This window comes from Acomys russatus, chromosome 2 (genome assembly GCF_903995435.1).
Source record: "Acomys russatus chromosome 2, mAcoRus1.1, whole genome shotgun sequence".
In the NCBI taxonomy this organism is placed as follows: Eukaryota; Metazoa; Chordata; class Mammalia; order Rodentia; family Muridae; genus Acomys; species Acomys russatus.
Window position 1 is genome coordinate 36,347,842 of NC_067138.1, and position 15,459 is coordinate 36,363,300.

Genomic DNA, 15,459 nt, shown 5'->3' on the forward strand with positions numbered 1-15,459 from the left:
GATAATTTCTATAGCACTAAAGAAAGCTCTGTCTTTTGACAACGCAACAAAACTTTTTTTATTTCCAGATAAACTTTACCAGTAGAAGTAATACATGTGCATATGTTTGCATGTATAATCCTGTTATTTGCATACGACTTAGACCTCTAAGCCTGTGGGCCCCTTTGGGGTCCACCTATTAGATATGATGCATGTCAGACACTTACTTTATGATTCACAACAGTAGCAAAGTTAGTTATGAAGCAGCAATTAAATATTTTGTCGTAGGGGTCACCACAGCATGAGGAGTTGTATTAAAGTGTTGCAGCATTAGGAATGTGGGGAATCACTGCTGAGTCCATGCCATGCTGAGAAGAATTCTGAGCCACACTGGCTGCATTTGTTGAGTAAAGTAAAAAACCTAAATTACATTAGTACCAAGGGAACCTCCCAGGGAGGGGCTTGCTGGTGACCTGGGGCCTTCTGCAGCACTGTTTTCCACCTCAATTTTCTGAGTAACTAATGAGAGAGGTAAGCGTCCACTGAATAGACTCAACAAATCTCATGATTTAAGAAATTGCTTCCTCTTTGTAAAGTTTGACAGGAGCCTAAAAATAGAGTGAAGATTAATCTTTGAATGCTAGTAACATGAATTCTTCAGGCTTTACAAAGGAGCGACTGCAGCTGGACAGTAGGAGAGACAAGGCTGGCTTTCTGTTTGAGACATACCTAGAAGTAACTTTTGATGAGCTATGCAAAGAATATTCTGGAAGAAAAGGGTTCTTCAGAGAGGGAAGCAGGTAAAACAGAGAGAGTGAGGATTTTGGTGGCAAGAGGAGGGGACACTATGTCCACACAGTGCCATTAGCCCCTCCCTATAATTTTTATTATTTTTTAAATTTATTCATTTCATACAATATATATGAACCACAGTTTTCTCTCCCTCCACTCCTCCCAGTACCCCTGCTCCCCACACAACCTTCCCTCTCCCCCCAGATCACTTCTCCATTTCTCTTCAGAAAAGGGCAGGTCTCCCAGGGACATCAACTGAACACGGCATCACAAGTTACTATAAGACTGGGCATAAACCCTCATATCAAGGCTGGACAAGGTAACCTAGCAGGAGGAAAAGGGTTCCAAGTACAGGCAAAAGAGTCAGAGACAGCCCCACTCCCAGTGTTCAGAGTCCCACAAAACCAAGCTACACGACCAAAACATATTCACAGGACCTAGTGCAGACCGCTATAGACTCCTTGATTGTCACTTCAGTCTCTGTGAGCCCCTATGAGCCCTGCTTAGTTGATCCTGTGGACAGTGCTCTCCTGCTGTCCTCCACCCCTCAGGCTTCTACAGTCCTTCCTCTCCCTCTTGTGCAGGGTCTCCTGAGCTCCAGCTAATGTTTGGCTGAGGGTCTCTGCATCTGTTTCCATCTGTTGCTGGACGGACGAATGCCTCCCTGATGACCACTGGGCAAGGCACTGACATACGAGTGCAGCATTACTTTCCTACAACTTAGACCCTTCAACACAACCTTCAGTAACACACAATCTGGGGAACAGCAGTGTGCTTTTAAACAATGGCAACTTTGAGGTAGGTCTTTTAACCCCTGTTTCCTCATAGGTTGTTCTCAAAGAACTAGGGAGATTTTTGAGTCACTCCTGGCACTCTGTGGTACTTTTCTGACATGCTCACTTTTAAAGTTAAATTTAAAGGATAAGACTATGAAGTGATTCTGTGAAGATATATAACTCTTCTGGTTATTAATAAAATGTGTGAGAGGAGTGTCCTTTGTATATAAGGTTTGTAACAAGATGCAGAAAATATTCTATTAGCATAAGGCCTGGGGATATAGCTCTGTGACTGAGCACTTATTCAGCATGCTCACAGCCCAAGTACCTTGCCATGTACACACACACACACACACACACACACTGGTATAAGAATCCCTCCGTAGAAGAACTTGCCTTTATTAGGAAAAATCAATTCCTGCCCTACATGAATGAACCCTCATCTGCAGAGGCTGGGTGTGGCTTATGACCCCACAAGGAGGTAAGTCCTGATGAATCTAGGAGATGTAGAAGACTTTTAATCCAGCAACATGGTGACTCTGGCAAGGACCATTGAGGTCTGTGTGATCCTGCTGGAACGCAGACACACTCTGGATTACAGTATGACCTGGCTGGGATGCTGACACGCCCTTATTACACACCATTAATCTCAAACAATGATGGTAAGATCAGTTTATAGAAGAAAGCAGCCATATTTGAAAGTGATGTCTAATCGAGAGCCAGACAAAGTGACAAATCACAGGAAGGTTTGACAGAACCAGTGAGAGGTAGGATATGAGAACAGCACAGGAAAGAGAGGCTACTTAAGAGCAGCACAGGGAGAGAGAAGGGGAGTCTTTATGGAGAATTTCTTACCTAGACAATTTTATAAAGCCAGGTTGAAGAGAGAATAAGCTAGACACAGGTGAAGACAGAATGAGCCAGAGAATGAGAAGGAGCCAGAAGATTAGAACAGACTGCCAGACTTAGTTTGAGACCAGGCAGAGCACTGAGATTCAGCAGAACTTGAGATTCAGTCAGAAGCCAAGAGAAGCCAGCTTGAATCAGCCATCTTGGAGAGGAGTATAGACCAGAACAACTGAGCTGAACCAACCAGCGAGAACTCAGAAAGAGCTAGAAAGGCTTGAGACCTGCTCTCACCTCATCCTCTCACCCGAGGAAATAAAAACAGCATTTTCAGGGAGAGAGAAAGAAAAAGAGAAAGTAAGAAAAGAGATATTGGATGCCATGCTATGTGGAGCCCTAGAAAAACTAAAAAAAAGAGAAAGAAAAAAAGTCACCCAGACTTTGTTCTGGAAACTGTGGAGAAACTGAAGAGACAACCACCTATGGCCCCATTTAACTAGAAGCCCTTGGCTGGGCTTGGACTGGGCCAGGACCATAGGGTGCTCAGGAAAAGCCAGTGAGCAGCAGTCAAGAAATAGCAACAGGTATGTATGCTGGGGAAGTGGAGCAGGTTCATGAGTGACAGGACACAAAGATACATGGGGGTGGGGGGAGCAAAGATATGTATGGTTTTGGGAAGGCTGGGATGAGAGAGCTTTGAAAGGCAGTTTATCCTGTTTGGCAAGGATTTAAGAGGACAAATCTCTAAAGGGAGAAGGGAAAATACAACTGTTTGTTCTTAAAAACAGTACAAACATTTCTAGACACCATATCATTAATTATATTGTACAAAATAGAGGCAGTGCTCCTCCTAGGAAAAGTGCTACCGTGGAGTGGCACCCTGACTGCTAATTGAGCACCCCGTAGATGGTGATAAGAGCAAAGCAAAGTGTGAATTTACTAAGCACCTAAAACTGTAGGATGATTCGTAAGTCCTCAGAAACAGGCGTGGGTCTAATATCTGCAGAATTTTAGCAAAGTCTGGTAAGGCAGAAGGCAAATAGCCATAAAATAACTAATGAAACATAAGTTTCGCATCGAGTGTTAGTTATAATGAAAGAGAATTAGACAAAGATGATTTTTTTTAACCTTCTCAGTACTTAGATGAGGTTTTATGAGGTGATAAATAGAACTATTAACAGCACCATTGAAGGAAGTTCTAGTTGCTGCTGTCTGGGTCTGAATGCATGGTGGTGAATTAAACAGTGTTGCTCAAAGGCAGTTCATGAAGCCAAGTGGTTTAAGGAACACAGTAGATACTACTTACTGCCTTCCTTATGCCAACGTTGACGGTGGTAACAGTAACGATTTCTTTTTGGAACCACGGTGAATTGTATATTGTTAAATCAAAGTCTGAGACCAAGAGTTCTCTGAAATAAAGGGTTGACTGAGCTGTGTCAAAGGTTACAACGTCTCCAATCTGCCAACAGTGTGGCCAGGGAGCAGATGGGAGAATGTCCTCTGGACCTGAGGGCCAGGGTGGTGTATCATGGTTTTGGGGAGAAGAGGCACCCATGGTTGACCCTGAACCTACGAAGGCTACGTGTAAGAGGGTTAGGACAGCATGAAGAAGTCAGTTTGTCCATGAAGTTTTGCTCTTTCATGAAAGCAAAATGCCATGTGGTCTTGAAGCAGAGCCTTCGGTACGTTGGAATTAATGTGGGAAAGAAAGCCTTTGCTTTCTGTGAGTTACAATGGACCTCTTTTGGGTCCATTTCATCCCTCTATTCTCTGGCCTGCAACTCAGTTTAGGACATCTCTGGACCCTCTTACAAACATTTAGTAAAAGGAAGAGAGGTAAATTACAACAGGGACAAGCCACTGCCTTTGAACATCAGAACTGCACTGGGCCCAGCCAGAAGCAGACCTTTCTTCCTAAACAGGATCAGCTCAATGGCCTGGGCCTGAGTTCTGAGCTGGGTCCCTCTCACTTCTAGATAATGGTCTGTTAAAGCCATATAGTGATGGCGTTGAGGGAGCCTCCAAAACAGAAGAACTATCAGTGCACTGAGCCACATTTAGCTAGCTTAAACCAAGTCCCCCTCTGTCTGTTGTAACTGAGGCGGCCAAAGGCACAATTAGATGGATAAAACACTTAGTCTTTTTTTTTTTTTTCTTGCTTTGAAATTTTCTGCTTGATTCTGAGCACAGTCTTTCTCTGATGTCACTCAGTGTCAGATGGCCTATCCAAGCGTCTGCAGGCCTTTTTACATGTTGTTCCTACTCTGTGGAAACCTTCAGCCTATTCCTATCCCATAGTCCCTTGCTTTTGCCCATCTCTTATCTCAATTGAAATAGCTCTTCCACACCCTCTCCAGACCACTCAGACTGCTCAGGGATGCTAACTTCACAGTTTTCATCCCTGTACTCTAGGTAGGTAGGTTTGCTGGACGGACATCTCCCTGAAAAAAAAAAAAAAAAAAAAAGCCTCTACCCTAGTCCCAGAATTAGCAAACATGCTACAAAAGTGACTTTCCGAATGTGAATCAGATTGTTGAGATGGGTACAATACAGCCTCAGAAATCCTTATAAGCTAAGAGGAAAGCTACAGCCAGGAGAGTGATCGGAGGAAGCTCTGTGGATGGCTTTCAGCTGAGGGAGGGCCAAGAGCTGAGAGATGCAAGCATCCTCCGGAAGCCAATGAAGGCAAAAATTTTTCCTACAGCTTCTTAGAAGACATGCAGCCTGCCTGACAACTCGGGTGAAGAGAAATGTTTCTTTCAGACTTCTGATGTCCACTCTGTGAGATACTCCCATGTTTCTGCGAGGCACAAAAAACCCTGCTAATGTTACAGAATTAACAAAACGAACACTGGCCTGATGATACTTACTTGCCCCTTCTCTGCTCCCTTGTCCGCTGCTTCCTTAGCACATAGGCACAGTAGCTGGCCCTCACAGCACAGGGTACGTATGTGTAAGTTAATTGTGCTCTGTTGAAGCCAACAGTGAGGGAAGGGGAAGGTGGACCATTGCCACAGACAGTTATTTCCAATCAACCTGTTAGTAATTCTTTCCTTCAAATGTTTCTTGAGTGTCTCTATTACTTTCCAGACAATCAAGACAAGATATCAAACACAGGTGACCCAGCCCTCTGTCACTGACAACTCGTGACAGGACCAGCTGCTCTTACACAATTGCCCCTGAGTGTCCAAGACGATTGAGGGGTGGAATGCGCTGCTAATAGTTGGTGAAAAGCCAGTCCTATTTATATTTGCCATGTCACTTGTAAAAACAAACAGAGAAGATTCATAGTTGGACGGTGTGGAAGGGAGGTTGCTGGTATGTTCAAGCCATCACTAGAACATTGCTTGAGTAAGTGATAGTCCAAAATATTTTGGGTAAGTATAGAGAAACGCCATTGTCTCCCAAAAGAAAAGAAAGAGCTTCAAATCAGGGCCCCTGATGGTGGGAACTAGACCCAGTAACAGGCTGGTCATAGCCAATCAAGACTTTATTTCTCTTTTCTATCAAGTAAAGGAACGATAGAAGAGATACAAATCAGAAAAGTAATGGCACAGCAGTACTGAAAAGTACAAATATTTCATAATAAAAATGGGGGGCGGCAGGTTTGCACGCTCATATGCACAAATACTCTTACACCGGCAAAATGTATAATAGTTTTCTCAATATGGAGGTTTCAGCCTTGCACAGACTCCAAGAAAATAAGGTAAGCTTCACAGTCTTTGCAATTGTATTGCTTTGTGAACATTTCAAGTTGCAGCATTATAATATACAACAAATTATTAAAGTTAGATTTAGGAGATTGCATTGTAGAAGGGGCATTACATTAAAACGAGTAGAAAGAAATTTCTTAATCCTTAGATAGTGAGCTTTTCTGTGTTGTGAGGTCAGCCTTGGGCTGTGACAGTCTTCCTCAGAAGATGACAGTATTAGCACCTAATTCAATACCTCAGGTAGAAAGAGCAGGGACCAGGGTTCTGGCTAGCTGACAGGCCCAACACTGGTGCAGTAAGGAGAGTGGCAGGGGAAACGAGGGATAGCAGGGTGGTGAAGCTGAGGGCTGGAAGGTGGCAGCTTCTGTAGGCTCTCTTGTCTGGTGAGCACATCCTCCACAGATTGTTGTTTTTTTAATTTTTTTTAAATTTATTTTTGTTATATCTCAATGGTTATCCCATCCCTTGTGTCCTCCCATTCTTCCCTCCCTCCCCTTTTCCCCTTATTCCCCTCCCCTATGACTGTTCCTGAGGGGGATTACCTCCCCCTGTATATGCTCATAGGGTATCAAGTCTCTTCTTGGTAACCTGCTGTCCTTCCTCTGAGTGCCACCAGGTCTCCCTCTCCAGGGGACATGGTCAAATGTGAGGCACCAGAGTACGTGTGAAAGTCATATCCCACTCTCCACTCAACTGTGGAGACTGTTCTGACCATTGGCTGATTGCTATTAGTATTTTTTAGAAATCTCACCCCATTTTGAAGAGCTTGGTGTGCTCGACACTGCCACCTGCTGTTGTTTGTGGGGAAGTCTTCACAATGGACAAATGTAAAGTCGCAGATTAAGATGACTTTATGCAGTGACAATAATATGAATGCTCAGTTGTTCTAACAGCTCTGACATCACATAGAAAACTTTGAAGACTGTTGCCCTCTTGGTGGCATCCTGGTGGCACCTTCTGGCTTTGTTCCGTACTTTCATGCTCACTAAAAAGGGTGAATACTTTTCCATGCACTTAACCTGCTCATATTACCACGTACTTCAAATCTGCATTCATTTACATTTACATATAATAACTACTACAATGTAAATAAAACACAAAGAGTAGTTAGACTGTATTGTTTAGGAAATAAGGAAAAGGAAAAAGTTCATATGTGTTCAGTTTGGAAACACAAAATACATTTGACACATTGCTAAATCTCTGGGTCTTAGATTTGAAGGGCTGACTGTATTTATTTGAAGATGGGAAAAGTTAGTTTCAGTCACCATGAGAAAGCACCCGAGAAAGCTTAGAGGAAAGATTGGTTGAGTTCACAGTTTCAGAGATGAGATTTCACAGTTGTCTGGAATCACAAAACATCATGGTAGAGCTGCATGCAATGGCAAAAAGCTGCTTGCCTCATGGCAGCCAGGAAGCTGAGACAGGAGGCACTGGCCGCCCCTAAAGACCCGTCTCCTGATAACCCATTTTGCACAAACTCATCAAGGGATTAAGCCATTGAGAAGTTAAGGCTTGCACGATCCAGTCACCTCTCATTAGCATCACTACCTGAGAGCCAACATTTGAATACATAGGCTTTTGGCAGGGGGGGGGGGCATAGTTGATATCCAAATCAGCTAGGAACCTTAGCTTGGCTAAACTCTGCATGTGATTGACATGAGCTTTGATGTAGGGATCTTTAATGAGGTACCATGCCTTTCCACCTCATCTTCTGCCCTGTGTTCCTTTGTGTGATGGAGAGCCAGGTACAGCTATGGGGGTAACACGTGAGCATTCTACTCTCAGGATCTAGAAACAGAAGGCAAAGTGCAGGACCACATGAAAAACACCAGTGGGAAGGTCACCCTGGCAGAGATGAGGGGGTTCAGTTTCATTGGGGATTTCTAGAAGGCAACACAAAGCAGGGCAGTTGGTTCAAGAGAGCATACTTTGAGTCGTTTCAGGGGTCTAAGCCACCTGGGTGATGTTTCCCGGCCCTGGGATCATCAAGGCAGAGTGCTGCTAGCTCCTGAGGTGTGGCTCAGGATGCATTTGTCTCTGTAATAGAGCCCAGGCAGGCTTCTACCTAACCTCACTCGTTCTAAGAACTGGCTCCAGAAGGAGCAGAATCTCCCAGTAAGAAAGAGTAAGATGCTCAAACACCGCAGTGTAATGAAAACAAAACAAAACCCAAGCGTGTGTATTCTGTTCAAATCACCTGCTCCACCTTCTCATGTCATTCCGAGTTTGTTCTTCCAGAGGACTCTAACACACTAGGCAAGTCTCCAACCACTGGCCACACCCGCAGACTCCTGTTGTAAGCATACCTAATACAAATTAATATGTTAGGATACTAATTTTTGGGACATCCCAAGTGGTGAGCAAAGTGTACAGTTTCTGGTAAGATGGAGCATCTTTCCTGGTGGGGGAAAACCATCTCATTTGAATTTAGAGCTGCTTCTGGTAAACCTGGCACATCTTCAGTAAGCCACTCTGCTTCCTGCTCTGTGTGACTCAGATTGACTTCCCCCCAAATGATACTGACCAATATTTACATATAGGAAAAAGACACAAGCTTCTGGCTTGAAAGCACTGAGTTGAAAGTCATCCCAAGTGCACCCCATGTGGTTCTCCAGGCGGCGGCCTGTTGACACAAGCATTTTAGGGGGTTGCCTATAAGGAGGATACAAAGTGCAGAGCAGTTTAAAGGGGCCCTCTAGGATTTGTCTCATTGTGAAGTCACATGAGCAGGGGACACAGGCACTGTTTCTAAGGAATGAGTAAAATTGTTAAAGGTTCTACAGAAATAAATAAAAGGAAACAAATGCAGGGAAACCCATGCACGCAAGCACAGGACTTGCAGTGGGGCACTCAGAACAACCGCTGCCATACTGTGTGGCACTCAGAACAACGGCCGCCCTACTGTGTGAAACCGGAACACAGGATCTAACCAAGGATTTAAGGAACACAAGAAATGAATGCAGAGTGGATTCTACAGTATTTTCTCTTCTCATGCTCAGCAAGTGCAGCACCAGATCCTGCATTCTGAAATATATTTAAAGCGTTCACCTGAGCAGTGACTCGTTATTATGGAAAGAAGGCTGCATTACCTCCAAGTAGGAAGTGTTAAAACCCGATGCTGCTCCGTCTATTCACCTTTTGTACCTTTTATGAAGACATCCCTGTTCTGCGGCCCTCCGGAAACCACAGTTGCAAAGACTCAACTTTTTCTCCTTCTTTTTTTTTTGTTCAGTCATCCACAAAACTAAGGGGGGAGGGAATCAAAGGCCCAGCGTGGGCAGTGGCCGGCCAGCCTGCCCTGACTGCACTGCATTCCTGAATGCTAGTGCTTATATACAAATCAGACAGGAAGTAGAAATGCAAAATATTTTATTATATATTTTCACAATTATATACAGTGTATACATAGCATTGTAGTTAGGCGGTTGCAGAGCATCATTGTAGAAAGCAGATAGAAATATTGGTTTTTGGGTATGACAATTATGCTGCAGTCCTTCCAAGTATATGGTATGTCATGGAAAGAATTGCTTGAGTATACTGAGGGGAAACATAGAAAATGATTAACTGTGGTTCAGGACTTACTTTAGTTACATTTTGAATCCAGTTATTTTCTTATTAAAGAATAATCTACTGACTCATGAAGCCTAAATTTGCTTTCAATAAATTGGTCAACATTAGATGATGTATTTATAGCCCATTATTTGTAATATTTACTCATAATTGAAAGTCAACACTTTGGAGGGGTACCATTAAAATATTAAAATGTGTGACAAATCCATATTGGAAAAAATCTGACCGAGTTTAATAAATGTAAATGACATCAGAGACCAGGCACATAGTGGACTGGATTTGTCCTACACCACGCTGTGTCTACCTGCCTGCCCACTGACCAACAGGGTGAATTATCAGAAAGAAGCCCACTGAGTCAGCAAGAATAGAAACCCAAAATTTAAAGTAAAATTGAAAATATCTTTTAGAGTTTATTTAACCACAAATATAAATAAAACATGTAAATACTGAACTGGACACCAGCTTTGAACCTAGAACCAAAGAGGTTTGAAACTGTGAGAAAACGGAGGCAGGCTATCTTGTGAGGTGACAGCATGTGATGGGGTTAACTTGCTATCAAGACCTGCCCACAGAAAGCAGCATTGGGTTTTTTATTTTTATTTTTGCCTCATGGTCAGTGTTAGTGTATTATTTAGCAAATTAAATACAACATGTAGTGGGGAAATACTATTTTTTTTTACTAAATGTCATATTTTACAAGCTATAAAAATAAGTCTGTTGATAAAAAAGAAATAATAATATGTATTACAAGATTTAAAAAAATATAACTTGGCATCATGGCTCAAGTCACAATTACACTGAGTCCTTAGGTTCTGTATCACAGGTTAGATCAGAAATCTTTCATCCACTAGTGTTTTGGTTGCCAAATTCTTTTGTCCTACTGTATTGCGGATAAATCGAAAAATCTGAAAAAGTAAAACAGTTGAGAAGGAAATGAAATAGTCATAAAAAATATACAAATCAATATAAATACCTAAATTAAATTAGCTAATTTTCTCAACCACTTCTAGTTATGAATGAGATACTTTAATTAGTAGATACAACTATTTTAAAGCTATAAACTATTAGGAAGTACTTTTATTCATTAATATATCTTTCATGTTCACAAGCATGTCCTTTTTAAATACTTAGGGATTTTTAAAAAACTCCCTAAAACTAGAAAAACATCAAAAGCTGAATTTATCCATGATTCTGGATCCAGGGCTCCTTTAAGCAGGAGGGCATTGAGTGCTGTTATTAATGACCTTTCAAGCACAGTTGCCATTTCTTGAAATTTCCATTTCAGAGGTCTTACCCACTCAGCTATCCACTGCCCATACAGTGAGGCCACGTGAGTTTGGCAGACATCCCTGAATGTCACCTCCAGTGCTTGCTCCTTTGGTTTGAAAGGGGTTCTTATAAAATCAGTGCTCATGTTAGGTTTGTGGGAGACTGGTAGTTAAGTCTCTTCCTAGTTTGATGGGGCTAATAGCACCCACCAAACCTGACAGAAAGCGGACGCTCTTATATTCTGTGAAGGAACTAAATAGCCACACTTCTAACATTCCTACTTTACGAGAAACCAGAATATGCCCATAGATTTACCTCTTGCTGCAGGTATGTGAGGAAGGATGCTAAAACAAAATTCTGGCAAGCCAAGTCCACCACACAGAAGAAGAGCAGATCGAAGATCAGGAGCGTGGCCTCGTTTCCATAATACAGCACACTGCTGAAAGAGTGGCCTTCATCTACGAATAACACGCAGAGGATGTGTCAAACAGTGACAGCAAAGATCTGTGCTACCTTTGGTGGCAGAGTAAAACATGCACTGCGTTATGGCTCACACCAAAGTTAAGGTCTCAAATGCTAGTTGAAGAACTTAGGAATACTTGGAAGCCGCAGTTTTAACATCAAGGCAAACACTGAGAAATGTTGGTAGGGTGGGCACACTACGAATGCCTTCTCCAGAGCAGTTACTCAGTGTTCTCTGCTTATACAGTTAAAGGCTAAATTAATCTTAGAAATATTGTCTAAGGTTAAGAATAAGAGATAAAATCCAGCAAGACATAGCATGGGTGTTGTAGGCTTTCTATCTCAGTTTCCTCCAGTTTTGACCTCTTTGAACTCGAAACCCAATCCTGTCCTCTCTGGTATGTGAACACCCTTTAGAAGACCTGGTAACTGCTACAGACCCCTTTGCCATGAAAAAACAAACAAACAAACAAAAAAAAAATCAAGTAGGCATACACAAATACTATGACTGTTTAGGGGTTTAGAGAACCACAAACATCACCCTGAGGTCCAGTCAGGAGGCTGCTTTATACCAGGTGGTGACATCAGGGCACCGGTTCTGTTCTGTCATGTTCCAAGTATTAGGAACAAGGAGGATACAATTTGGGAAAATTTACTGACTTGTCAGCAATATCCTTACAATATACACACTTCTCTCTGTACATGAGGGCATATAATACTTATATACAAGGAAAACAAAATAGACCTGGTGGTGACCACTACCTAGTCTAGTGATGACCCCACAGAATGGCCCCCTAGCTAATTGTGACCTTCCTTTTCTCCCATGAGTGGCTCCCTTCTATTTCTTTAATGGCACCTCTTCCTAGATGTCCCAAGTCCCCTTCAGATACAACACCTTTCTTCTCTTTCCCTCAAGCCTTGTCCTCATCTGCATTCCCTGATTAGGGAAGGGCATCACTATCAACCACTAAGTTACACAGCTGGAAATATGGATCATTTCTGTATTATTTCCACCCCCCCCAATTTGTCATAGGTGGTGGTGATGTGTGTGTGTTGTGGTGTATTCACATGTGTGTGGGAGTATACATGTCTGTGCATGCATGTGATACATGTGGATGGCAGAGGAAGACACGAGGTGTCCTGTGTATTCACTCTCTGCCTTACACCTTTGGGGCAGATTTCTCATTGTAGCTGGAGCTAGCCTGGCCGCTGGTAAGCCCCAGTCATCCTTGGCCCCAGCACCCGTGCTGTAGCAGTGAGGTTACAGACATGCATGTAGTCATATCTGAGGGCACTGTGGCTACTAGGGGTGCACACACAGCCCCTCGTGCATGCACAGCCATCTCTGCACCACTTTCTTCTCTATTGGTAAGCTCATTGTACCGCTCGGGCTGACCTGAAACCTGAGTTTCAGCTTCCTGAGCAGATGGAACTACAGGGGTGCACTGTGCACGGCTTTGCCATTTTCTCCTAACATCTCTGGTAACCCCCTTTTCTTCTTTGTATCCATTCCTACTGCCTTAACTTATCATCATCATCTCCTGATAAAGATAAATGGATAAAGAGAAATGGAAGGTAGGAAAAGAAGAAAGGGAATGGGAGAAAGAACAAATGAAAAAGGAAGGAGCAGAAAGAACACATGAAAGCAATTGTACTTTAGAACATCCCTCCCTGGGCAGGTACCCTAACATCCCGCTCCTAGTGTGCACACTAATATCCCTCTCCTAATGTGCACACTAACATTCCCCTCCTAGTGTGCACACTAACATCCCCCTCCTAATGTGCACACTAACATCCCCCTCCTAATGTGCACACTAACATCCCTCTCCTAGTGTGCACACTAACATCCCCCTCCTAGTGTGCACACTAACATCCCCCTCCTAATGTGCACACTAACATCCCTCTCCTAATGTGCACACTAACATCCCTCTCCTAGTGTGCACATTAACATCCCCCTCCTAGTGTGCACACTAACATCCCCCTCCTAATGTGCACACTAACATCCCCCTCCTAATGTGCACACTAACATCCCCCTCCTAATGTGCACACTAACATCCCTCTCCTAGTGTGCACACTAACATCCCTCTCCTAATGTGCACACTAACATCCCTCTCCTAGTGTGCACACTAACATCCCTCTCCTAATGTGCACACTAACATCCCCCTCCTAATGTGCACACTAACATCCCTCTCCTAGTGTGCACACTAACATCCCTCTCCTAATGTGCACACTAACATCCCCCTCCTAATGTGCACACTAACATCCCCCTCCTAGTGTGCACACTAACATCCCTCTCCTAATGTGCACACTAACATCCCCCTCCTAATGCGCACACTAACATCCCCCTCCTAATGTGCACACTAACATCCCTCTCCTAATGTGCACACTAACATCCCTCTCCTAATGTGCACACTAACATCCCCCTCCTAGTGTGCACACTAACATCCCTCTCCTAATGTGCACACTAACATCCCTCTCCTAGTGTGCACACTAACATCCCTCTCCTAATGTGCACACTAACATCCCTCTCCTAATGTGCACACTAACATCCCTCTCCTAATGTGCACACTAACATCCCTCTCCTAATGTGCACACTAACATCCCTCTCCTAGTGTGCACACTAACATCCCTCTCCTAGTGTGCACACTAACATCCCTCTCCTAATGTGCACACTAACATCCCTCTCCTAATGTGCACACTAACATCCCTCTCCTAATGTGCACACTAACATCCCTCTCCTAATGTGCACACTAACATCCCTCTCCTAATGTGCACACTAACATCCCTCTCCTAATGTGCACACTAACATCCCTCTCCTAGTGTGCACACTAACATCCCTCTCCTAGTGTGCACACTAACATCCCTCTCCTAATGTGCACACTAACATCCCCCTCCTAATGTGCACACTAACATCCCCCTCCTAGTGTGCACAGTAATATCCCTCTCCTAATGTGCACACTAACATTCCCCTCCTAGTGTGCACACTAACATCCCCCTCCTAATGTGCACACTAACATCCCTCTCCTAGTGTGCACACTAACATCCCTCTCCTAGTGTGCACACTAACATCCCCCTCCTAATGTGCACACTAACATCCCTCTCCTAGTGTGCACACTAACATCCCCCTCCTAATGTGCACACTAACATCCCCCTCCTAATGTGCACACTAACATCCCTCTCCTAGTGTGCACACTAACATCCCTCTCCTAGTGTGCACACTAACATCCCTCTCCTAGTGTGCACACTAACATCCCTCTCCTAGTGTGCACACTAACATCCCTCTCCTAGTGTGCACACTAACATCCCTCTCCTAATGTGCACACTAACATCCCTCTCCTAATGTGCACACTAACATCCCTCTCCTAATGTGCACACTAACATTCCCCTCCTAGTGTGCACACTAACATCCCTCTCCTAGTGTGCACACTAACATCCCTCTCCTAATGTGCACACTAACATCCCTCTCCTAATGTGCACACTAACATTCCCCTCCTAGTGTGCACACTAACATCCCTCTCCTAGCAGTGTACCCTACACTCCTCTCCTGCCATGTACCCATAACAGGCTCCATTTTAGGTTCTTTACACTTGATAATTTCATAGCACCTTCAGAAGGTCATACTTTACAGAGAAGGGGACTTTAAAATTCAAAAAAGTTCAGCAACATGTTGAAGTTCACAAAGATAGTTGAGTTGGGTTTTAAACCTAAGGCCAGAACACTTTGAAGCTATATTTTTTGTTTTTTAATTTTAAAAAATGACTATATGTGTTGTGTGTGCATGTGCATGTGCGTGTCCGTGTGTGTGTTGCGTGTGCATGTGCGTGTCTGTGTGTGCGTATGCTCTATCTGCATGTATACCTGCAGGCCAGAAGAGCACCAGATCTCATTACAAATGGTTTTGATACTCTATGTGGTTGTTGGGGATTGATCTCAGAACCTCTGGAAGAGCAAGCAGTGCTCTTAACCTCTGAGCCATCTCTCCAGCCCTTGAAGCTATATTCTTAATGATTGCTCATTTCTTTGACTCAGCCTGCACCTTGTTGCCACCCTAC

General features: G+C 43.5%; 1 protein-coding gene across 1 annotated transcript in view; it reads right to left on the bottom strand.

Annotated features, from left to right (window-relative positions):
• Positions 1–9,602: 9,602 nt before the first annotated feature.
• The window catches only part of Tmem67 (transmembrane protein 67), a 45,844-nt gene continuing 39,987 nt past the window's right edge, over positions 9,603–15,459 (bottom strand). Inside the window, exons 27-28 of the mRNA XM_051160405.1 lie at positions 11,261–11,403; positions 9,603–10,581 (exon numbers count right to left, since the gene is read on the bottom strand). Of these exons, the coding sequence (XP_051016362.1) occupies positions 10,501–10,581; positions 11,261–11,403 (224 nt within the window). The 3' untranslated portion in view covers positions 9,603–10,500. The remainder of the gene's footprint in view (positions 10,582–11,260; positions 11,404–15,459) is intronic.